The sequence below is a fragment of the Nakaseomyces bracarensis genome (assembly GCF_045282275.1).
Source record: "Nakaseomyces bracarensis strain CBM3 chromosome Unknown Scaff13_0, whole genome shotgun sequence".
Classification (NCBI taxonomy): domain Eukaryota; kingdom Fungi; phylum Ascomycota; class Saccharomycetes; order Saccharomycetales; family Saccharomycetaceae; genus Nakaseomyces; species Nakaseomyces bracarensis.
Window position 1 is genome coordinate 502,012 of NW_027263959.1, and position 23,250 is coordinate 525,261.

A 23,250-nucleotide genomic window follows, 5' to 3' on the forward strand; every position below is an offset into this window, starting at 1 on the left:
TTAGCTCTGTATTGACAGCTTTTAGATATACATATATATATATATATATATATATATATCATTTCGTGTTTAGTGATGTGTGTTGTCTTATTCAATATACTTAATGATATATATGTTATGTATTCGAAATAAGGATGAGTACGGCTACCAATTCATGTTTTTTATCAGGTTCTGGACTTTTGTGTCGAATGTAGAGGATTTTATGGGCATCTCGAGGGAGTAGAAGGGGTCCTTCATGACGTAGTCGCTGTATATGCAGTATATCTTACGCAGTAGGTTGTCTGCGAGGTGGATACTTCCCACTACATCGGTGGTGTTGGCACTGGGGCTTCCCACTACCTGGTTGTTCTTTATAGCGACGAATTTGAGGCCCGTCATTGTCTGGTAGAGGAACATAGTGAACTGATCTGTGCTCATGTGTCTTAGGCCCGAGGTATTCCAACTGACAAAGGGTTCCTTGAAGTAATCGTCGCCTTTGTAACTGCCCAGGTCTACTGTCCCCGTAGTGTTGCTGTGGTTGGCGCCGCTTGCAATGTTGTTGTGTGGCATGCCTACGTAAGGGATGTACGGCGTTAGCTGGCTCAATTGGTTGCTGCTCACGCTCGAGCCGTCTCTTCTCACACTCGAAACATTGCTAGGGTGTCTGTGATGTTGATGTAGTATGCTGCTGGCTCCTTTATTGGGCCCCAGGGCGCTTGGTGCTGATCCTATCGTGGAATTCCCTAGCGTAGAAGAGGATGAACTGACAGTGTATTCATCTGATCTTATACTCTCTGCCTCTTTTGCGGTATTGGTAGCGGCACCACTGTCACTGTTGGCCTTTAACTGGATAGCCTTAGGGGTCAGCTGACTCGCTATAGCAAATACACCGTGTAACGTACTGGCTAGGATAAGATAATCATTGCTGTTCATTAAACTGGCATCGTTGTCACCTATCGGTTGTCTAGAGTCCTCAAAGTTGCGCTGGTAGATCAGACCACCAGACTTGTTGATTATCAATATACTGTCAACAGCCATATCCAATATGTAGAAATAGTTTACTTTTTAGGAGTTTTTGGTGATATTAAGTAAACACAATGTTCCTTTATAGACTATTGTACTATGTTTACTTGAAAATGATAATAAAATTCTCCTTGTAGATGTAGTATCAGCCTCTGTTCTAGAACAGATCGCACATCGTCGCATTACCGAAACCATTACTTTGCTTCAGTTTTTGACATAATTCCGAAATGCCTTATATTTTAGAAACACGTGATATAAGAATTTTATATATTAATATTAATATAAAACAAGAGAATAGAATAGAACTTCTGTTTGACTAGCGTTATCTCTTTGATGTTCTTTATTTATAGATATGTATCGTATTTACTTGGAGAGATGTATATTTTGCTTACTATGATAAACGAGAAAATAGTGAAAAAGAATGGGTATTAAGTGGAACAAATGGAAAAATAGTTTAATAACAACAATTGGAACAGTTCCAATGTCTTTAATAGCAACAATTAAAAAATACTAAAAGCAGAATATATCTATAACTCGTTTTTTGTTTTATTATTCATAGCTTTTGTTTATTTTTTAATCGGATGGACATGCAAAAATGTGATGTGTTTATGTGATATAAAATCCAATAAATGAAGAGGCTTTCCTATTGTCTAGAACAAAAGATTCTTTGAAAAAAGTTCTTTCGAGTATTGATCTTTGTTTTAGGGTGGTTTTCTGGGATTAAGAATGAATATTAGGAGTTTATAATAGATTAATTTTTGTTTCTATATTATGGTTCTTTTGGGAAATGATTTTATTATGGTACAAATGCAAGGGGAAATATTTTGTAAAATTTTATCACCTAAATTGTTTTTATAAGAAAAAAAATAAACGTCTTAGCAGGTTTTTATTGAGTTTTTCTCTTAGGTTGTAGTAGTATTGCATTTCACCCCAACAGTCACGGCCGTAATTACAACCAGCCATATTGACAACAAAGTCTCTTGCGTTAGAATCGTAGAAGTACTGAGGATCATCACTGTAGTCATTACAAGCACCTGGAGGGAAGGAATTGATCATTCTCAAGGGTAAGAAACCAACTCTAGATCTAATCCATGCTTCCTTAGCATAAAGTGTTTCCAGGGCGTCCTGCTCCTTATGCTCCCAGACCATATGTTTCTGCTCGTAGCAGATTGGGTCCCACCAAATGTCTAGCATTGCGGTGGACCAATCACTGTTCCGGATCAGGAAAGATCCCAAGTTAAATCCACCACAATCTTGTGTAATCAATAGATCCATGCTTTGGGTGTAATCGACATAAGGAATATCTTCTTCTAATCTCAATGGGTTGAACACATCGAGAGATCGATAAGTCTTGGCATTGATCTTCTTAAGTATGTGATCTTCCAGTGATTTGCGTGGCTCCATGATCAGGGTGTCCAGGTCAAGCCACCAGTACCATTCAGCCTTTGGAAACTCATCCATCACTTCCCTCAATATGTCAGCTTTCTGCCATCCTTCTCTGTACTCATGAGAATATTTCTTTGCAGTGGTCAGATCCTTGAGGATCAGACCATACCCATGCTTACGAGCGTAGTCTAGCTTGTTCTTAATAGAGATCTTCTCAATTGCCCACTCTTGCTCGTTCTTCCACTTCAAAACACCACCGGCCTCATTAGTAGCCAGGACAATAACTATCTTTTGATCCTTACCGAACCACGAAGAAAACCCTGTCAACGGCGCAATATTCCCCATACCATACTCGTGGTTGACATAATCACCTGGATACACTTTCGTTAATGCTCTAAGCGGCTTCCTAGGACCGTGCTCGGCAGTCGGAGCCCTTGTCCACATATATAGAAACCAAATGATACCAACAACTAGAATGTAGTTTTTTACACGGCTGAAAAATTGCGCCGAAATGGCCTGCTGTACTCGAACATTCTTCCACCTCTTATCATAGATCTCATCCTTATCCTCAATAAGCGTCGTATCGTTGAAATCATCCTCCAGCGAAGATGTTCTCTGCGACATTATTATTTTAGTTATGATATTTATATGAGTGCTATTTTTTTTATTTTTTTTTAACTATTTGTTTTGGTTTCCTTATTCCTTCCACTCCTACAATAAGAAAGAGTAGCTCCTAAGCTTATACCGGTTATCCAAATAATATAGAAGTAATTCTCTATTTACTTTTTATTTATATTTTAATAAAATTTTGATTGTTATTTTTTTTTTTTCACAGCTCTCGCTTTTTGTTTGTGCCTTAATTAAAAAAAATCATATGATGGTGTATTATTAATATTCGATATTTTTGATTTTACAAGCTTAGAGGATATAAACTAGATGACATTGGAATAAAATTAAATTAAGATAAAATAAAACCTTGTAAATATCTATCCAATACTCATCATCATAGGAAACTATTGGCTGTAGAAAATACTGATTTTTAGTGATATCAATTTGTACGAATGGTATTATATATTATACATTTTGGTCATAATGATTGGGTTTACTGGTTGTTATTGGAATATGTTATCACTGTTGTGATTTTGTAATAAACAAATATGTTGATTCATTCTATTTCTTTTGGTTGGGAAGGTACGTATCCAGGATATTATTGAATGAGAGAGAACGGATTTTCATTATGCGTAGGAATATTTAATTAACATAAGTTATTATAGTAGTAAAAAAAAAAAAAAAGAGCTATATATGAACTAAAAATTGAATTCGCCGCGGAATTGGGATAGGTCCATTCCAGGTCCCACTCTGTCCAACAAGTCATCTCTATTCATGGCGATAAATACACGTTTTAATGTCTCTACTAGGTTGTCAGTGGGTTTGAATCCCGAAGTGAAGGACGAGACGTCTGAGCTGACGCTTGTGCGGCTGTCTGGTATCTCCAGGTTGCCCTCGACCTCATGCATACTTAGTGCAGTTAACAGGTGTTCTGCAGCCTCTTTGTAACAGCCGATGTTCATAGATGAGACCGCCAAGTTGTATCTTGCCCTGACAAAAGAGGGTTTAAGCTGTAATGCCCTGTGGTATGCCTGGATGGCTTCTTCTGACCTATTTGAGTTTGCCAACGACGCACCTAGTCTGTTCCAGAGCAACTCATCGTTTGGATTGACCTTAAGAGCAGCCTGGAAGCAGTCTATGGTACGGTCAAATTCATCATTGGCATAGAATAGCAGACCAAGACATAGCTGAACATCAGCATCAACCACGTTCATCTTGTTTACTAAACTTAAAAACCTCTTTGTAATCTTGCCATTCATATTAACATGTTCTGTAAACTGAGAGTTCTGATCGTTAGTCATATCTTCTCTATTGTAGACTCCTGGGTACTTTGTGTCTGCCCATCTATCCAGCATATTATACGCACTCATGTCATAACCCTCGTTAATATAGCTGATCGCTAGATTCTTCATCGCTTCCAAATTATTTGGGTCCAGCTTTAAACAGTTCTCAAGAGCACTCATACCGTTGAGCTCCTTCTCGTTCTGAATTTGCACCAAACCAAGTCTTAACCACGCATCTACATGTTTAGGGTCCTGCTTTACCGCGGCTTCAAAGGCTAATGCTGCATCACTCAACTTCGCACCATTTTCCATCAACACACAACCTATTTGATAAGCATTTGGGTTGTTAATGTACATATTCTCTGATGGATGCTCGAATTTGTATTCTACTGACTCAACAGCCCGTCTACCTAGGAAACTCCGCTCAAAATCTGTATTAGCAAGGATCTCATCATAATCGTCGTGGTAAGAAAGCATCTCCTCCGTGTCCTCTTGTATAGAGTCCCAAACGTTTTGGAACTCCTTTTGATAATCCGTCCCCTCATGGTTCAAACCATCGTCAGCACGCTCATTGTATACTTGCTCCAAGTTAACATCTTCATCCATGGTGACATTTTCCTGTCCATCCTTAAAACCCCACTTTTGTGATACCTCTTTCTCTAGTTCATCAAACTTATCACTCCATGCTATTTTATCATCAGATAGCCCGTAGGCATTTTGCCTCTCCCGAATAACGTTGTTATATGGACGCAAAGGAGCAACATTGTTCAAGTTAGTCATAGGAGAGTACTGAAACTTGTGTAACTCCTGAACCCTATTTGCAGCATTTCTCTGTTGCACGTTGTTATTGACGCTATTAGTTACTGAACTGTCCCTGAACTCCTGAGTCCAAGGCTGCGCTCCCATCCGCTGCCCTGATGAATGCACTGCTTCGTCAAGCTTCATCCTCTGCATACCATTATCAACTATCATCGAAGAGGTAGAAAAGGCATCCAAATGCTGTTTACCACTCTCAGAAACCGCATTCCTGGCCTCTCTAAACGCACCATTACCGCCACCACTATGTCCTTGAAACCCTGATCTATGAGTAAAAGTATTATTCTGTTGCGTCTGCTTGTTGAGTTGCGCCAAAGGGTTAGACCCTACTGAGCAATCAGTCATATTCATTGTTTGTGTATGTATAGCCTACGTTTCTTTAAGTTCTAATTAGATCCAACTTACTCTTAATGTCCCTTCAAAGTCACAACTATTCCCTTTAATTATTAAATTCTTCTTGGGTCGCCTCTTCTTATATAGGCCGATCGGATTTAAAGGCACTAATGGACTCCGATGGCCATTTTTAAATGCACCACGAAATAATACTCAAGACCCCAACGGTACCAACAGGAATATTAACAGGACAGAAAGTTGATAGCTTGGTATTCTATATTGTAAAATGACCAGGCCGATTGATATTAGCCAGTTGCTGAAACAGAAGAAGCAAGAGAGCAAGCCTCGGTTGCTTAGCAAGGAGGAGAGAGATGCGATACTGAGAGATAGGAGCCTTGATGATGGGGAACCTATTGATGGTAATGATGATGAGGAAGAAGAGATGATTGCGGTGCAGTATAAGAGGCGTAAGTACGAGGAAGATGCTGTATACAAAGATGAGATGGAGAATACTGAGACTTTGATTAGTGAGTCTACGAAAGCGAGGATACGAGCTGCGCTTGAGGCTCAGAAACAAGGGGATGAGCATGATGTTGTCGATGAATATTTGGGTAAGCATTGGAAGGACAAGAAGCTGGAAGAGTTGGACGATAGAGACTGGAGGATTTTTATGGAGGACTTTAATATATCGGTAACAGGTAAAGGCGTTATACATAAACCGCTGCGAGACTGGACTGAGACAGGTATTCTGCCAAGTGATATGGTGACTGCTCTTGTAAGAGGTTTGAGATTTCTCGAACCTACTCCGATCCAGAAGGCTGTAATACCGAATGCTGTTAAGTTAAAGAATAAAAAAGGCGATGGTAGAGATATTCTCGGTGTAGCCTCTACTGGTTCTGGTAAGACGTTAGCATTTATTATCCCAATATTGATGAAATTTACACCGAGACCAATAAATCTCAAAGTACTGGATGGGCCTCTAGCTCTCATCCTTGTACCCACCAGAGAATTGGCCCAACAAATAGCAGTTGAGACCAACAAATTACTGGACCAATGGGGCGACAAGAGACAAGAGATATCAGCTGTGTCTATAGTTGGTGGTCATTCCTTAGAAGATATTAACAACTCGCTAAGGGACGGCTGTGATATCCTTATTGCCACACCGGGTAGGCTTCTGGATGTCATCTCTAACCATATTCTCGTTCTCAATAGCGTTCAGACACTAGTTCTTGATGAAGCAGATAGGATGGTGGATCTTGGGTTCGAGGACCAACTTAGGGAACTGCTCACACACTTATCTGTAAGTGGTACTAAACAAACTATGCTATTTACTGCCACTATGTCGGTGGCCATCCAGTCCATTGCCAGCGGTTACCTGTCGAACCCACTACATATCACTGTTGGCGGAGCAGGATCAGACTCAAAGCCTTTAATTACACAAAGGGTTAGGCTAGCTGAGAATGAAGACAGGAAGTTGACATGTCTACTGGAAGATTTAAAGAGATATGGCACCCCCGCCATTGTCTTCATAAACTACAAGGAGACCGTTGACTGGCTGGCGAACCATCTCTCTCGTTCAAGATATAAAATAACAACATTACATGGCTCCAAGTCACAAGCACAAAGAGAAAAGGCAATTCAAAGGATGAGGTCAGGGGAGGCAGACATAATGATAGCAACAAATGTGGCCGCTCGTGGTTTAGATATATCTAATATCTCACTGGTTGTAAATTTCCAGATGAGCAAGAAATTCGAGGACTACGTCCATAGAATTGGTAGAACAGGCCGTGCTGGTCGTGCTGGTACAGCAGTGACATACTTAACCGGAGAAGAGGATGCCAGACTAGTAAAGGAACTCTACAAATATACAAAGGAAATGGATCCCACAAAAGAAAACAGCTTCTCTAAAGATTGCATGTCAACGTTCAAAATCAAAAACAATAATGATAGAATTCTATATTAGTATATATAGTAACTATTTATCAATTCCAACACCAAAGAAAAAAAGAACTGCAAATGATATCACAACTGATTTCAATACTATAGAATTTAATATAATGCTAGTAGAGAAATAAAAAAATAAAAAAAATTAAAGTCTCCCGGGGGCGATTCGAACGCCCGATATCAAGATTTCAGTTTTTGAAATTACAGTCTTGCGCCTTAAACCAACTTGGCCACCGAGAGATATTAAATTTGTTGGAAGTGTTGATAATGTCGTGGGTGCAATAGTCTTCTATTAATATTTGTATTAGCATTCAAATTGTATACATATAGCTATGTCTAGTATTTCGTTTATTGAGAAGTTCCTTATCAATATATCAAAAAAAAGTTATATATGAAGAGTACTTTAATATAAGGCAACTGTTATTACTCTCCTTATTTTTTATTTCTTTATATACCACCAATCCATTTTCTTTACAACTGAAAAACTGCAAAAAGGCCAATTCTTAGTTACAGAGTGTTGAACCTAATAAGATAAATACGTTACAGAAGTTATCAAGCCTTTAATACTTCAGTATAACAACTACAAACAACTGGAAAAAGTGTTATGATTAAGAAGAGGACGAGACAATTTGAGGACAGTCCTGTGCAATTGAAGAAGGTGCCTGCGGTTAGCAACGATAGGTACGACATCTGGAGGAGTTTAGACCGGATACGAAGGAGCTATAAGAGTGCAGAAATACCTATAAAGCGGAGTGTTATCTTTATTCCGTGTTGTCCTCTAGATAGAGAGGAGCTTCAAAAGTGTATTACCAAGTTATTGCAGTATGTTGATAGTGAGAAGCTTCTGATGCTCGAGATTAGAGAATCGTTTTATAGTAACATTGTGGTGCTGAAGAATTTCACTGTGCTAGATTTCTGCTTTGTGGTGCCTGTGGTGCTTGCTACTCTGCGGAGATCACCGCTGAAGGATGCCGACTATTTCCGATTCAACCCAGGTACAAATTGTCAAGGAAATTTCTATTTGCCTTTTAATTCATTGCTACAATTAAAAAGTGAGATAACACATGTTAGCCAAGTGCTGTTCCCCGAAATTATGGGCTTTAAAGAGTTTCATTGTGAGAAAACGCAAAACAATAATGTTGCTGATCTGATCAATGACCTCTTCCTACTGATATCCAATACCAAGTTTGGTAAGAACAAGGACTCTGTGGTGCTTGAATTCAAGAAAGGTGTTAAACTATTTTCCAAACGAACAACGCTAGGTGTTGGTGAGATAAATATGATCGAACAAGGCCTATTATTAAACAAAGAAGATGTGGCTCAGAGGAATATGAATCGCATCAAAGACTCAAGGAATAAACTCAAGGATTTCGCAGAGACTCTATTGAAGGCTAATGAGACTACAGTAGAACCTACAAATGCTAATAAAGAGGCACATCCAGCAACCACGACGCCAAAGTCTTCTGGTCCACAGACTGGTGCCATTAAATCAAGGTTCAGAAACGGTACTAGTTCCTCTTCCACCTCGCAGACTGCCACACCACAGACTACATACTCTCAAAACTTCAAGCCTAAGATGGACAGGTTTGTATCCCATCAACACGAAAAGCCACATTTCATGACCAATGATGAAATTAAATTCCATTGCATAGCTACAATAAGGGCCTCTATAGACGCTGTTAAAAAGATGTCTGCGTACCAGATTGTTAAAGTATACGTACGGTACCCGAAGAAAGTCGTAGAACCCATGTTCAAAAACCTAAATGATCTCAGAACCAAGACAAATTGTAACATTATCATCCTGCATTATAATAACGAGCATGAATCAGTCGAGTGGTTGAAAACACTAGAGTTGACAAGGTACTCAAAGTCCCCACAGACACCGAACCCTCAAACTGTACGTATTGTGAGTATCGGAGGTGTAGCTGAATACATCGTCAGTGCCCTAGAAGAAATACTAGCTCTACTAGAGCAATCCCAGTGAAACTAAACAACCAAACAACACTTACATAACGATGTACCCATACTGGTATACCCAACCAAAATATAGTATTTTATATATGATAATATCGGATAATTCAATGGTTTTGCTTAGAAACCACCGTACAGCAGCCATAAATAAAAATAAAAATTAGAATTTAAATCGGCTCCGGCTACAGCGGGCAGTAAAATGGTGGGTAAATTTTGAGTGGCCACTAACTTTTAAAGATGAATGAGAGCAGTTGCGATGAGGTTTAATAAGCTTTTTTTTATTGGTTATCTTTTTGATATAAGCAATCAAGTTGCTTTCCCAGGCTAAGACAACAATAACTATAAAAAAATCCCAATGTTTGGAAGTGGAAACGGGAAGCTTAAGAGGAAATCATTCTTCCTGTTTGGAAGTGATAAGAGCACGGAGAATTCTGGGAAGCAGAATAAACAGCTTGGCACACCATCTCATTTTAATGTGAAAACTAAGGATAGACCTAAAGATGAGAGGACTCAAGGGACGGCGAAAGTAGTCAACAGTTCTTCTAAAAATGTTGAGACGAGGGAGAGTAGGAGTAAATCTATTTCTAAGGACAAGAAGAATGTAGAGAAGGACAGAAAAATATCTGTGAAGGAGACCACACCTTTGCACCCACATAAAGTACAAGAGCCTGCTATAATATCTCAAGAACGTGGCGTACCGCAGCATAATCCACTGGGAAGAGAACCGTTCAGAAACAATTCGAGCAATCCTTTTCTCAATGATGAGGCTATAATACCGCAGCTTTCGAACATGGCCGATACAAGTTCTGTGGAGGAGAGATTAAATTCGAGTTCATCTAGACAACTTAAAGATAGTAACCCATTCAGTAAAGAAAGTGTACCACCACAAGTGATACCGAACAAATCAAGATTTTCTAGGCCTCCTCCCCCTCCTATCAATCCCTCTGATTTGGTTATTAAATCAGCTACATCTCCTGTGAAATCGCCCAATCCCTCAACGTATTCTAACGAAGGTTCCAATATGAACGCAAAATTATCTAATTATAGTTCTAATCACACGCTGGAAGATCCTGGTCATAAGAGGAATAAATCCGAAGCGGAAAGACTTGTTGATGATATCGATATATATATGAGACATGAAAGTTTGAGTCCTGAAAGACTCTCCACGGATAATCTATCTAATCGAGAATATCTCAGGCCTTCTATTACAACAAACTTGTCCTACAATGACTCCACTTCTATGTTAGATAGTCCCTATTCAAATGTAATGCCTCTGACGGTAGAAAGTAAGCACGATGAAACACAAAATGAAGAAGATACATCAGAAAACAATGACATGTTTTCTTTCCAATCAAATAATACAAAACCATCCATGCAAAAGGGAATATATGCCTCCCCAGAATCCACAAAACTTACATCTAACTCTCCGATACAGTCACTCTCTAATAGTTCTGAGAATAGCTCATTGGCATTAAGCTATAACCATAGTAACGAAGATATTCTAAGAATTGCCAACGCAGATGATAACGATAATAACAGTTCATCCGATGCTGACTACTCTTATCAATCAAATTCTGACGCTGAGCCCGATAGAGAAGAGAATTTGAGCGTATTAGATTCAGTGGAGTCCTGCATAATATCTAGTGACCAAGGAATACGAAGAGATGTCTCGAGTACTTTTGCACCCAGAACCCTAAGAGTTGTTAATGAGGATAGGCCTTCGTTTTACCTCCAATCTACTAATACCAATGATGAAGATACTACCATAAGTTCCGTTTCTGTTGTTCCTAAAATAGTTGCTGAATCAGTATTATCTGAAGGCACCACTGCATTTTCTCCACCGAATTCATATCAATTCCCTCCCAAATCGTCTGAGCAAGAGAGAACACCCGATAAAAATACAAGTGATAGTACCACGCCAATTGCACAACCGATTATGTCAAATTTTCTAGGAAGTGCAATGGAGGAAATTCAGAAGACTCCGAAAAAATCAATTGGCCAAGACCAAGCGCAACCTGGAACGGAGAGCTCCACAAGTGGACGCAGCTCCATGGATAGAGCTAGTGTCAATATTGATAGCGTTGTTTCACCAAAATCCGAACATACTTTTAGACTAGTCTCCAGTTACGTTGAGGAGTTACGCTTGAAATATTTCCCAACATCAAATTTCTTAGAGAATCCTCCAAACTTACCACTATCTATTAAGCAAAAGAACAACCTAATCCAGCCTAAAAATATCAAGGTAAAGATAAGAACTAATACTAAACAAGTAGGAATCAAGCATGGGAGAATTAAACAGAAGTTATTGACATTAGAGACAGCTAATGAAGAGAAAGAAAACATTGTACGTGGAAGTAATTTCCCACCTACACCTACCACAGCTACCGCAGTGGACCATACTAAGGAATTCCGGAAACTTTTGCATAAAGATAGTGATCATGCAGATGAGAGCGTTGTGGATAACTCCTCTGAAACAGGCTCCGAGGATTATCTCAACGAGATACCCGGTGACGATGCTTACGATAGTGACGATGCCATGGCTCCATTACGCGAAAAGAAGACGAAGAAACAGCTTCCTTCCTCTGAAGTATCGCGTAATAACACTGTAATTAGTTACTACACTAGGAAGCAAAAGAAATTGAATAAAGACCTTGAGGCTTCAGACCATCAACTGCCCTCTAATATATCAATGCTGGACTACACTGTAGCTGAGATAAAGGCCAAGAATGACGACAAGAAGAGAAACAGAAGTTCCTCACGTGCAAGTCAAACCTCTGCTAAGACAGAACGTGACTTCATGTTCAGAGGCCCACTACACGTAGCCAATCCTGATGACGAAGATGACGATTAAGAAAAACCAACAACAATAATCTAATATAGTTTTAATAATTAATATTCACCATAATATCCAACAGAGACAAACATGCATCACTACATAAACATAACATAACACAACATAACACAACATAACATAACACAACATAACATAACATAACATAACATAACACAACATAACATAACATAACATAACATAACATAACATAACATAACATAACACAACATAATATAACAGAACACAATATATAATATAATATAATATGATATCATCATACACGATATCCCTGGTGCTTCCTTTTTTTTTTTTTTTTTTTGGCGCAGTGGAAAGAAAGGCCAGGTTTACACCAAATCAATAATCTCACCAAGAAGTTGAAGACGAGGAGGGAATTGACTATTTTGGGTGTTTGATTAAGCTTTCAATTGATTTCATTCGATAGATATATTATTATTTCTATTTTCTGTTTGATTTTATTTGTCTTTTGTTGCTTTTGATCAGACATACTTGAGAAAGAAACACACACAAAAAAAAAGGGAACCTCTTTTTGAATATATTATTAATATCTTTGGGATGACGGTTGAAGTTAATCCACCAGCTTACACCTTAGTGTTCAACCCAAGTGCAAACAGTGCTTCTAACACTGTTGCAGAGTTTCAAAAGGCTCTTGAGAAAGGTTCTGATGAGACCAAGATTGATACCATGAAGGAGATTTTGGTGACCATGTTAGAAGGTAATCCATTACCAGAGATGTTAATGCACATTATTAGATTTGTTATGCCATCTAAGAATAAGAAGTTAAAGAAGTTGCTTTACTTTTATTGGGAGATTGTTCCAAAGTTGGACTCTGATGGGAAGTTGAGACACGAGATGATTCTGGTTTGTAACGCCATCCAGCATGACCTGCAGCATCCAAATGAGTTTATTAGAGGTAACACTTTGAGATTTTTGACTAAATTGAGAGAACCTGAGTTGTTGGAACAGATGGTTCCATCTACGTTGGCCTGTTTGGAATACCGTCACGCCTACGTCCGTAAGTACGCCATCCTTGCCGTTCTATCCATCTACAAAGTCAGCTCTCACTTGCTTCCAGATGCTAAGGAGATTATTAACTCGTTCTTGGTTGCTGAGACTGACCCAATATGTAAGAGGAACGCATTCCTAGGTCTGTCCGAACTGGATAGAGAAAGTGCATTGTTGTATTTGCAGGACAATATCGATGACATTGAAGGATTGGATCCACTATTACAAGCTGCATTTGTTCAATTCATTAGAAAGGATGCCATCCAGACGCCAACTTTGAAATCCCAGTACTGTGATCTTTTATTGGAGTTGTTAACAACAGCTACAGCTGACGAGGTTATCTTCGAGGCTGCCTTGGCATTAACAGTTCTGTCTGGTCACCAAGCAGTCTTGATCAAGGCTGTGAGCAGAATGATCGAACTTGCTGTTAAGGTTTCCGATAACAACGTAAAGATAATTGTTTTGGATCGTATCCAGGACATTAACGAAAGAAACCCAGGTTGTTTGGAAGAACTAACTCTCGACATCTTGCGTGTCTTGAATGCCGAGGATAACGATGTTCGTTCCAAGGCTTTGAATATAGCCATGGATCTAGTCAGCTCTAGAAACATTGAGGATGTTGTTCAACTATTAAAGAAAGAGTTACAAACTACTGTTATTAACAATGAAAAGGAAAAATCTGCAGACTACAGAACTTTGTTGATCAAGGCAATCAGAGGTATTGCTATCAGATTCGAAGAGATTGCTGCCAGTATCGTTTCTCTACTTCTGGATTTCATTTCTGACTTAAACTCTATCGCCGCCAATGGTGTTATTGCTTTCGTAAAGGACGTCGTTCAAATGTACCCACAATTGAGATCCAATATTTTAGAGAATTTGATCGCAAAGCTAGAAACCGTTAATTCAGCAAAGGCATACAGAGGTGCACTATGGATTTTGGGTGAGTACTCTGAATCCGAAACAGAGGTCCAAGGTGCATGGAAGCACTTGCGTCAAAGTATAGGTGAGATGCCAATCCTACAAACTGAATTGAAGAAGCAAAAGAACACTGACGATGATAAGGAGGAAGACGAAGAACACGTTTCTAGATCTGCTGGTCCAGTTATCTTGCCAGATGGTACTTATGCCACCGAAAATGCCTTCGCTTCTAAGGATAACAAAAAATCATCAGAAACTGATGAAAATGAATATCGTCCTCCATTACGTCGTTTCATTCTAAGTGGTGATTTCTACACATCTGCAATTTTGGCAAGCACCATTGTCAAACTTGTTTTGAGATTTGAGAAGATCTCCAAGAATGAATCGATTCTGAATGCTCTAAAGGCCGAGGGTCTTCTAATGTTGGTGAGTGTTATTAGAGTAGGTGAAAGCAACATTGTTGAGAAGCAAATCGACGAAGATTCTAAAGAAAGAATTACTACCGCTATTGCTATCTTGATGGATGAAACAAACCCACATGAAAGTAAAGCTGAGAGAGAACTACTGGAAATCGCCTTCTTGGACGCTACAAAGTCCTCTTTCAAGAATCAGTTCGCTGCTTTAAAGAAGAAGAAGTTCAGCAAGGCATCCCCTGTAAAGAAACATACCGAAGCTATCGATCAAGCTATCTCTTTCAGATTATTACAAGAAAACGATACTGGTACTATTAGCGGTGATACCATTGATGAAGATCTTCAACTAGCTATCCATGGTGAACAAGGAAATGCTGCCAATGCCATCAGTATTTCCAAGTTAAAAAAGATCGTTCCATTAACTGGTTTCTCAGATCCTGTGTATGCTGAAGCCTGCATTACAACTAATCAATTCGATGTTGTCTTAGATGTTCTGCTAGTCAACCAAACTAAGGAGACTTTAAAGAACTTCCATGTAAAATTTGCCACATTGGGTGATCTAAAGATCGTAGAAAATCCTCCAGCTACTAATGTTGTTCCACATGGTTTCCATAAAATAACAGTAACCGTCAAAGTTTCCTCTGCTGACACTGGTGTTATCTTTGGTAATATTATATATGATGGTGGTCATGGCCAAGATGCTCGCTACGTCATCTTGAATGATGTTCATGTCGAACTGATGGACTACATTAAACCAGCTTCCACCGACGATGAAACTTTCCGCACAATGTGGAATGCATTCGAGTGGGAAAATAAGATATCTGTTAAATCCAAATTACCTTCTCTACATGCTTACTTAAGAGAACTAGTTAAAGGCACAAACATGGGTATCCTAACACCTACCGATTCTTTAGGCGAGGAGGACTGCAGATTTTTGTGTTGTAACCTATACGCTAGATCATCCTTTGGTGAAGATGCATTGGCAAATCTGTGTATCGAAAAAGATCCAAAGACTGAAAATGTTGTTGGTTATGTCCGTATTCGTTCCAAGGGCCAAGGTCTGGCGCTTTCTTTAGGTGACAGAGTTGCTTTGATTGCTAAACAAACAGGCAAACTAAATCTAAGTCATATCTAATTGCAAATATTTAACGTAATACAGTTGTGATTAGTTGTAAGAAATGTGACAAATGAAAGCAAAAAACATCCAAGAACTATAAAGATATAATTAAAGCAGACGCGAGAACGATTGAACTCTTCTTCACTACTGTTTACCCAATAAAAGTTTTTGGTGTTGTTTCTTAAAGTCTATATAGTTTTACTTCTGTATATTTTATAATAGAGAACCATTTAAATTCTACTTTCAGCAAAGCAAAGGTATTTCTATTTAGTATCAGTTTTGTTACATATCTTGTAACAGTTTCAAATTATAGGTTTTATTTATTAATATCGAATATCTTTATATACAAGAGCATAACAATGTGATCTCTGTAGAGAATTTATTATTTTTCCTTCTTCTTTCTCAATTCTATTTGGTGAATGGGAATTGCAAACTACTTAATAACGTTCTTGCCTGGTCATCGGTCTGAGCGGAAGTGTTAATATTTACATGCATACCGAATGTCTTTGGCCACAAATCCTGGTTTGAGTCGATTTCAGGGAAGAACCTCACGTCATTGGAGTTAAGACCGAACGAGATACCACCAAACCTATCACCAGAGGACAGTTTAATACCTTTATACTCTCTGATTCTTGGCAGCACGATCTCTGTGAGAGTGGTCAAAAACTGCGACATCTCGTACCCGGTCAGCACCACTTTAGCACCCATCTGGTGCCCACGTCTCACTTTCCAGGTAGGAACATCTGTCTTGGAATATATATTCTTGGGCTTAACCCCTGTGATCTGTTGTAGTTGCAGCGCAGCTGAGATAGCCATCATCTCGTTGTCCTTGGCCTCCTTCACATAACAATTCAAAGTAATGCTCTCTAACCCTGGAACGTTCCCCCATTTGATAGGTTTCAAATCCGGCAACTGCGCAGCCGATCCAATCGGCTTCTTCAAGGGTCTATTAATGTGGTACGGAGAGCTCCCATCCCACTCCCTCTTCTTCAAACCTCTCTGCACACTCTCACCGTGCCTATAATTGATCAACAACATATCGGGCTCGACAGTCGAAACATAGAACTGAGCAACACGGTCAGCACATACCTCACGCGGCCTGAACCCAGGAGACCTCACATCACTCTTATCATACTTCAGCTCAGGAAACCTTGGCGTCAACTTGCTCTTGTCTATCTTCACCAAATGATGCACTGGCTGCACCAACGAACACGCCGCCTTCCCACAACTCCCACTAGTAGAAAAAGCCCTCTTCATCATCCTTCCTAACAGTTTACCTATCCCTTTTACCTGTATCCTTATCTAGTTCTTAGAGAATATTGGTTTATATTTCTTAAGTTTAAAGGTTTATTGCTTTTATCCCTTCGAGCTGAAAAAAAAAAAGCTTTAAATTCAAAGAAAGCCCAAAAAAATTTTTTTCTCACCTTCTTCAATTGATTGATAATAAAACGATAAGCAACGAGATCTACTAAGAAGAGGGGTATATAATAAGTACACTATGACGTTGCCCAAGTCTACTATTGCTGGGGCTGTTCTTGCCATTGTGGCCGCGGTTCTGCCGATGGTGTTGGCACCGCTGGTGGCCACCTGGGACCAAGAGATGATCCTGGCGCTGCCTGTGGTGGCAGTGCCAGTAGCATTCTTTATGAAGGTGTTTGATTCAGGGCAGGTGATGTACAATCACGTGGTGTATAGTGAGAGTAGCCGCGGTCGTGATGTTGCGGTCTCGAGGATCGGCACACGGTGGGGCGGGAGCGGGTCTGAGAGCGCGAGTACACAAGCGGAAGCAGAAGCAGAAATAGAAGCAGATGACACTTATATAAGCTGGTGGAAGGATGATCTATCTTGGAGACTGGTTCTCGAGAGTAAGTCCATCCACAGCAGCAACCACAAGGACGAGATACAAATGACTGTTAGAGACGTAGACGTTCCTATTCCAGAAGCTCCCAAGGGTCCATACCCTATCACCACAACATGTTGTGACGTTATATGTGGGTTTGGCCGTGGGTCTAGCGAGCTTGGGATACCTACTGCCAATGTTCCTATGACGCAGCTGCCAGAGTTGGTGAATAAACTGGAACTAGGTGTGTATTTTGGGTACGCAAGGCTCTCGGTGGTGGATGGTAAGGAAGACGAGGAGATAGAAAGACAGGACGGTAGAGGTGTCACATACAACTACGGTAAACACTTGGAAGAATCGAACGGCGACTTAGAGATTTTACCAGTGGTGCTTTCTGTAGGGAAGAACCCCTTTTACAACAACGATTACAAGACTGTCGAGATACACATTCTACATGATTTCCATCATACTTTTTATGGTGCTAAGATTAAGTTCAATATCTTGGGCTACATCCGTCCTGAGCTGAACTATACTACAAAAGAGGCTCTTATAGAAGATATCAATACTGATATAGACATTGCCAGACAGGTCTTAGACACAGAACATTATAGATCACACATGGCTGATCTAATTTGAAAAGTACAAGTCTTTTAGTCCTACTCCTAATGAAGTTATACATCTTTTGATCTATGTTACACTACCTTTAATGTTTTTTTTTTTTTATGTTATTACCTTTTTATAATTGCCTTTTTTAAATTTCTAGTGCGCATCGAAGTGTAATATTATCTATTGTTTATGTTATTATTTTTAATTTTTTTTTATATTAATATTGTTACAATCACTGCTCGATCATCTCGTATATAATATCTATATCATCAGGTAAATAACTTTCACAGAACCCTAGCAGTTTTGGTGCTATTCTTGGGTAGGCTTTCTTGGGTATCTGCTTCCATATTTTTTCCACAATATAACCTCTTCTCTCAAGGTAGGACTTTTGATGGTCAAAAAAAATGAGTTTGCTATACAGGTACCAAAACAATCCTCCATCTAAGTAATAACTCCAGTTCCTTTGGATTATCTCTTTGAATACTTTGTTTTCAATAACTTCAGTGTTGTCCTTGGTTTGCATACCAACTAGGTTGCTTAATATTATATCCTGGCCGGTTCTTTCCCCTTGGTATTCTAACCTTTTATATATTTTCTCCAGTATAGTATCAGGAAGGAAAGAATTAGATACAGATTCTGAGTATCGACTTTTGTTCAGACTTTTATGATAGAATATTTTGAACTCGATAAAATTCCAAAACGTTGGGAAATCATCTGAACTCTCAGCATTTCCTATAATCGAGGACTCCCAAGAGGTAAAAATATTATCCAATAATGGAAGTTCATCCGTATTGATTAATATAATCGTTAGATATTCAATAATATTCTTCTTCCTCAGCGAGAATTGTAGCGACCGTATAAGAATATTCCTTGCAGAAGTCATATCATGCAGCCTTTCCATATGAAACTTTGCATATTTCAGCCAAATGAAGTCATAATGAGCTAATACAACTATTCCTCGCTGAAATACAAGTTGAGTTAACGGTAGAATATCTAACTCAATAATATAATCAAGGTACTTGTCCCAAAGAACCTGCTGGTCTGACGTTATGAGCTCATCTGGTGCTGTATAATGATGTATAGTTATTTTATTTTCGAACAGTGAATAAATTTCCATGACTTGATATTGAACAGTACTGTACAGTTCCTTCGTAAATTTTTTCAATTGTTGCTTAGCTTTAATCAAATAAGGGCCCCTTCTTCCTTTATATTCTAAATCTAACTTAAATTTTTGTTTTATATCATCCTTAGAGGCAAAATAAAGTAAATGCTTCAAATCCTTAATATCTTCATCAATATGCCGTAGCCATAGAGCATAAAACTTACTAAAAGAGTGTAGTGGAATTTCTATTACTTTACGGAGTGTTGCATAATATCGTATCTTAACATTTGACCTTTCTCTTATTAATCTCAAATACATTTCCCAGAACTCTCCACTTAGATAATGCATGCCAATATATTGTTCTGCTCTCTCATATTTCTTTAGAAGTTGCTTTTGATCAATCACTATTTCATTACACAATCGAAGATAGTTGATCCATATCAATATAGACCTGTTATTATGCTGTCCTAACGCCTCCTTAAAAATAATATGCACTGACTTGAAATGTCCCAATTTGTATTCGAGTAATCCATAGTCGATATAGTAGTTTTCCAAGAGAGGAAAATAAAACAGGAAGTCTTTATATGTGGCTTTCAGTAGCCTATATAATCGAACATCAATTGCTTTATTGATTTGACCAATGCTCTTTGTAATTAAGTTAATTAATTTCTCCCATCCCAGCAGAGTTTTCGGATATTTAGCAACTTCTAGTGTATAGCTAGCAAACTCATTGCTATTTACAAGCTCTTCAAAGCCTTGCATCCCTTATGTCGAGTTCCTTCTTATGAGAATGGATATTACGATATCTTATTTTATCCACTAACACAGTAGCTATCAACATATACTAGCTATTCAGTTTTATCATAAGCGTTTTGGGAAGTCATCGCTTATAATTATCAAAACTTATACCACCTAACGAGAGGACCATGTGATGCTAATGTAATATATATTATAAGGTAATTCTGAACTATTCTAGTTTGTGATACTAATTCAATCATTACCGATACTTATTAATGGCTTACTGAATAAAGACCTTGGTAAAATATTGGATAGATAGCTTGCTGGCCATATATACAGTAATCCTTTATATTCCAGTGTCTCTATATGGTGCCTAATAGCACAGAAAAACATAAAAAATAGTAGTTATTATATGAAATGAGAAGTAAAAATAAATAAACAGACATAAACTGGTAACAATTCAAACAAGTTTTTTCATTTTGTCATGCCTAGTAAAATAAATAAAAAATAAAAATGCCAATTACTCCTTTGTAATAACCAAAAGGAAATAAATATTTACGTATCAAATCATGGTTTTTCATAGCTGAGCCTTGACCCAACCTTCCAATCCACCTTCAACGATAATCTCTTGTAAATTCTTACCTAATTCACCAACTTTTTGCTCCAGAAGAACTGGTCCTTCTGGACTACCTTCAGTGACAAACACCTTAGCCTGGGATACATCCCACTTTAAGAACCAACCTGTTCTTCTAGTCAATTCCTTGTCAGCGCTAGAAAAGTTAGCACGTAACTTCGAGACCAAGTTAGGGATCTCCAATGTCAGTAAAGCATTGTTAATAGAGTTTCTGGAGAAAGTGTTACTGAAAGAACCAGCTACAACTAAATTGATACCCTTGGCTAGTAAAGATGTGGCTGCTTGTTCTCTGGAGGAGCCAGTACCAAAGTTGAAACCACTAACTAGAATGTCACCAGCCTTAGCCTTACTTTGAAATTCACCATCATAGTTTTCCATACAAACCTCGGCCATTTTCTCACGTGGAACATCATCTTGGTATGTGTACTTACCTGGGTAGATACCATCAGTGTTAACGTTGTCAGCATCACACAAAACCAATTCACCAATGATTTGTTCAGGGAAACCTTCTAACATGTCAACTTTAGCTGTTGCTTCAGCGGCTGGAGTAGCTGCTTCGGCTTCTGACCCAGATACTGGCAATTCCTTTGCTACTAATCCTTCAGATTCTACATCCTTAATACCCCATACTTCAGCTGGGGAACCAATTCTACCAAGAACAGCTGAGGAGGCAACCACGGCTGGGGAGGCCAGGTAAGCCAAGGCATCTTTAGAACCCATTCTACCTTTAAAGTTTCTGTTTGTGGCACTGATACCAACCTCACCTGGTTCTAGAAGACCAGAACCTAGACCAATACATGGGCCGCAACCAGATGGCAATGGTTTAGCACCAGAGGCCAGTAGAGCTTGCCATATACCCTTTTCGTTAGCTTCCTTCTCAATCTCTGAGGATGCGGCAGCAAAGTAGAATTCTACACCGTCTGCGACTTTGTTGACCTTTGCGAGGTCACCGGTTGGACATATAACATTGGCGGCAGCCTCTAAATCTGATAAACGAGCATTAGTACAAGAGACCAAATAAGCCTTGTTGATCTTGATATTTTCACGAGCTAGATCTTGGACTGTGTTTGAGACCTTGACACTATTTGGTCCAGAGACGTAGTGAGTCAAGGTGGATAAGTCTACAACTAACTTCTTAGCGTATTGTGCATCTGGATCAGCCTTCAATACCTGGGATTTTTCCTCTAGTTGTCTAATGGTTTCTTCATTGATTCTTGGGTGGTTAGGGCCCACAATGTTCAGTCTATTCTTGTAAAAGTTGATCAATGTGTTGTCTACAGGGAATAGACCAGAGAGAGCACCCCATTCAGTAGTCATGTTAGCGATCGTGAGTCTGAAATCCACAGGCAAGTGCTCGATGGCTTCACCAGTGAACTCAATTGCGTGGTTCAGGACTTGGTCCTTGTTGAAAAACCCACACAGAGCCACGATGATGTCCTTACCGGACACGGACTCGTGCAATTTACCTCTTAGCTCGACCTGGGCCACTGGAGGAATCTGCCACCACGTCTGGCCTGTAGCCCATATAGCGGCGGCATCTGTACGCACCACGGGAGTACCGAGCGCACCGACACCACCATACGTGTTAGAGTGCGAGTCGGAAGCCACGGTCATGTTCAATGGGAACGCATAGCCCTCTTCGACCATGATCTGGTGACCAATACCTCTCCCAGCAGGGTAGAAGTCAATCCCGTGCTTGTGTGCAAAGTTCTCTATGTTACGGTACTTGGTCAAGTTCTTCTCGGACCTGTTCTGTATATCGTGATCCAAGGTGTTGACTATCTGGCGAGGGTCCTTGACCTCTTTGGCCCCGAGGTTCATGAACTTGAGAGCCACGGGCCACGAGTTGTCATGAGACATACAATGCGCGGGCTTAATCGAGACATAGTCCCCAGCTCTCACTTTCTTACCCTTAGCAAGACCAACGCTATACTGCTGTACTATCTTTTCAGTCAAATTCTGACTATAGGCACGCCTCGAGACTCTAACAATCAACCTCATCCTTTTTTGAGAGTCTTGTATTTTAAAGAAGAAGTGTATATATTTATATATTTATATATAAAGAAAGAGTTTAAGCTTGTATAGCTTCAAATATACATATATATGTATATATGTATATATATATGTATATATATATTAAGCAATAGGTATAGTGTTCATAATAAATGTATGTAAATACAATGAATCATTGAAATGATGTTATAATATATACACAATGCACAGAAATGTACGAAGACAGGATAGATGGTAAAAACTGAAAAAAAACAACAACAAAAATTCCGCCGGGATAATCTAAGCACTCTGGGCTTGAAGCGAAAATTTGGGATGACTGTACTTTGTATTTGCTTGTGCTACGTCCTGTTGTACGTCCTCTCTAGGCAACATCCTCTCTCGGCTACTGTCCTCTCTTCTATACACTACAGCGCAATCTAGAAAAAACTGTGTGTGTTGATCGGGTTCCCATCGCACGTTACCCTGATGCCTTGTCTAGTTAAAACCCTGGTACAATTTACCCTGCCACACTACTTACCCTGATATTGCAATTTGTCTTTTTTTAAGAATTGTGCCTTATTAATAGATTTTTGTACAAAGGTATATGGTGTACGTAGAAATGAACGTAGAGGTGGATTATATATATATATTTTTGTTATGTAGCAAGGGGAGAGCGAGTTGGGTTATGGT

At 39.1% G+C, this 23,250-nt stretch overlaps 12 protein-coding genes across 12 annotated transcripts; 5 read left to right on the forward strand and 7 right to left on the reverse strand.

The window, feature by feature from the left end:
* Nucleotides 1-144: 144 nt before the first annotated feature.
* TRS23 (TRAPP subunit TRS23) lies at nt 145-1,017 on the reverse strand (the record flags this gene model as incomplete). The annotated part of the gene is made up of 1 exon (XM_071054411.1): nt 145-1,017. One exon carries the CDS (start codon nt 1,015-1,017, stop codon nt 145-147), a length of 873 nt encoding a protein of 290 aa, XP_070909104.1.
* An 837-nt stretch (nt 1,018-1,854) lies between these two features.
* On the reverse strand, nt 1,855-3,012 carry MNN10 (alpha-1,6-mannosyltransferase; the record flags this gene model as incomplete). The annotated part of the gene is made up of 1 exon (XM_071054412.1): nt 1,855-3,012. The coding sequence occupies one exon, from the start codon at nt 3,010-3,012 to the stop codon at nt 1,855-1,857; it is 1,158 nt and encodes a 385-aa protein (XP_070909105.1).
* Nucleotides 3,013-3,695: 683 nt separating this feature from the next.
* Nucleotides 3,696-5,447, reverse strand: PEX5 (Pex5p; the record flags this gene model as incomplete). Its single annotated transcript, XM_071054413.1, has 1 exon — nt 3,696-5,447. One exon carries the CDS (start codon nt 5,445-5,447, stop codon nt 3,696-3,698), a length of 1,752 nt encoding a protein of 583 aa, XP_070909106.1.
* A 268-nt stretch (nt 5,448-5,715) lies between these two features.
* On the forward strand, nt 5,716-7,392 carry PRP28 (mRNA splicing protein PRP28; the record flags this gene model as incomplete). The annotated part of the gene is made up of 1 exon (XM_071054414.1): nt 5,716-7,392. The coding sequence occupies one exon, from the start codon at nt 5,716-5,718 to the stop codon at nt 7,390-7,392; it is 1,677 nt and encodes a 558-aa protein (XP_070909107.1).
* Nucleotides 7,393-7,977: 585 nt separating this feature from the next.
* SNU56 (Snu56p) lies at nt 7,978-9,357 on the forward strand (the record flags this gene model as incomplete). Its single annotated transcript, XM_071054415.1, has 1 exon — nt 7,978-9,357. The coding sequence occupies one exon, from the start codon at nt 7,978-7,980 to the stop codon at nt 9,355-9,357; it is 1,380 nt and encodes a 459-aa protein (XP_070909108.1).
* Nucleotides 9,358-9,699: 342 nt separating this feature from the next.
* Nucleotides 9,700-12,195, forward strand: RNJ42_04252 (uncharacterized protein; the record flags this gene model as incomplete). The annotated part of the gene is made up of 1 exon (XM_071054416.1): nt 9,700-12,195. One exon carries the CDS (start codon nt 9,700-9,702, stop codon nt 12,193-12,195), a length of 2,496 nt encoding a protein of 831 aa, XP_070909109.1.
* Nucleotides 12,196-12,275: 80 nt separating this feature from the next.
* On the reverse strand, nt 12,276-12,455 carry RNJ42_04253 (uncharacterized protein; the record flags this gene model as incomplete). The annotated part of the gene is made up of 1 exon (XM_071054417.1): nt 12,276-12,455. The coding sequence occupies one exon, from the start codon at nt 12,453-12,455 to the stop codon at nt 12,276-12,278; it is 180 nt and encodes a 59-aa protein (XP_070909110.1).
* A 295-nt stretch (nt 12,456-12,750) lies between these two features.
* On the forward strand, nt 12,751-15,666 carry SEC26 (coatomer subunit beta; the record flags this gene model as incomplete). The annotated part of the gene is made up of 1 exon (XM_071054418.1): nt 12,751-15,666. The coding sequence occupies one exon, from the start codon at nt 12,751-12,753 to the stop codon at nt 15,664-15,666; it is 2,916 nt and encodes a 971-aa protein (XP_070909111.1).
* Nucleotides 15,667-16,056: 390 nt separating this feature from the next.
* MRPL7 (mitochondrial 54S ribosomal protein uL5m) lies at nt 16,057-16,908 on the reverse strand (the record flags this gene model as incomplete). Its single annotated transcript, XM_071054419.1, has 1 exon — nt 16,057-16,908. One exon carries the CDS (start codon nt 16,906-16,908, stop codon nt 16,057-16,059), a length of 852 nt encoding a protein of 283 aa, XP_070909112.1.
* A 238-nt stretch (nt 16,909-17,146) lies between these two features.
* On the forward strand, nt 17,147-18,124 carry FMN1 (riboflavin kinase; the record flags this gene model as incomplete). The annotated part of the gene is made up of 1 exon (XM_071054420.1): nt 17,147-18,124. One exon carries the CDS (start codon nt 17,147-17,149, stop codon nt 18,122-18,124), a length of 978 nt encoding a protein of 325 aa, XP_070909113.1.
* Nucleotides 18,125-18,326: 202 nt separating this feature from the next.
* Nucleotides 18,327-19,958, reverse strand: PRP42 (mRNA splicing protein PRP42; the record flags this gene model as incomplete). The annotated part of the gene is made up of 1 exon (XM_071054421.1): nt 18,327-19,958. The coding sequence occupies one exon, from the start codon at nt 19,956-19,958 to the stop codon at nt 18,327-18,329; it is 1,632 nt and encodes a 543-aa protein (XP_070909114.1).
* A 553-nt stretch (nt 19,959-20,511) lies between these two features.
* LYS4 (homoaconitate hydratase LYS4) lies at nt 20,512-22,569 on the reverse strand (the record flags this gene model as incomplete). Its single annotated transcript, XM_071054422.1, has 1 exon — nt 20,512-22,569. The coding sequence occupies one exon, from the start codon at nt 22,567-22,569 to the stop codon at nt 20,512-20,514; it is 2,058 nt and encodes a 685-aa protein (XP_070909115.1).
* Nucleotides 22,570-23,250: the final 681 nt, after the last annotated feature.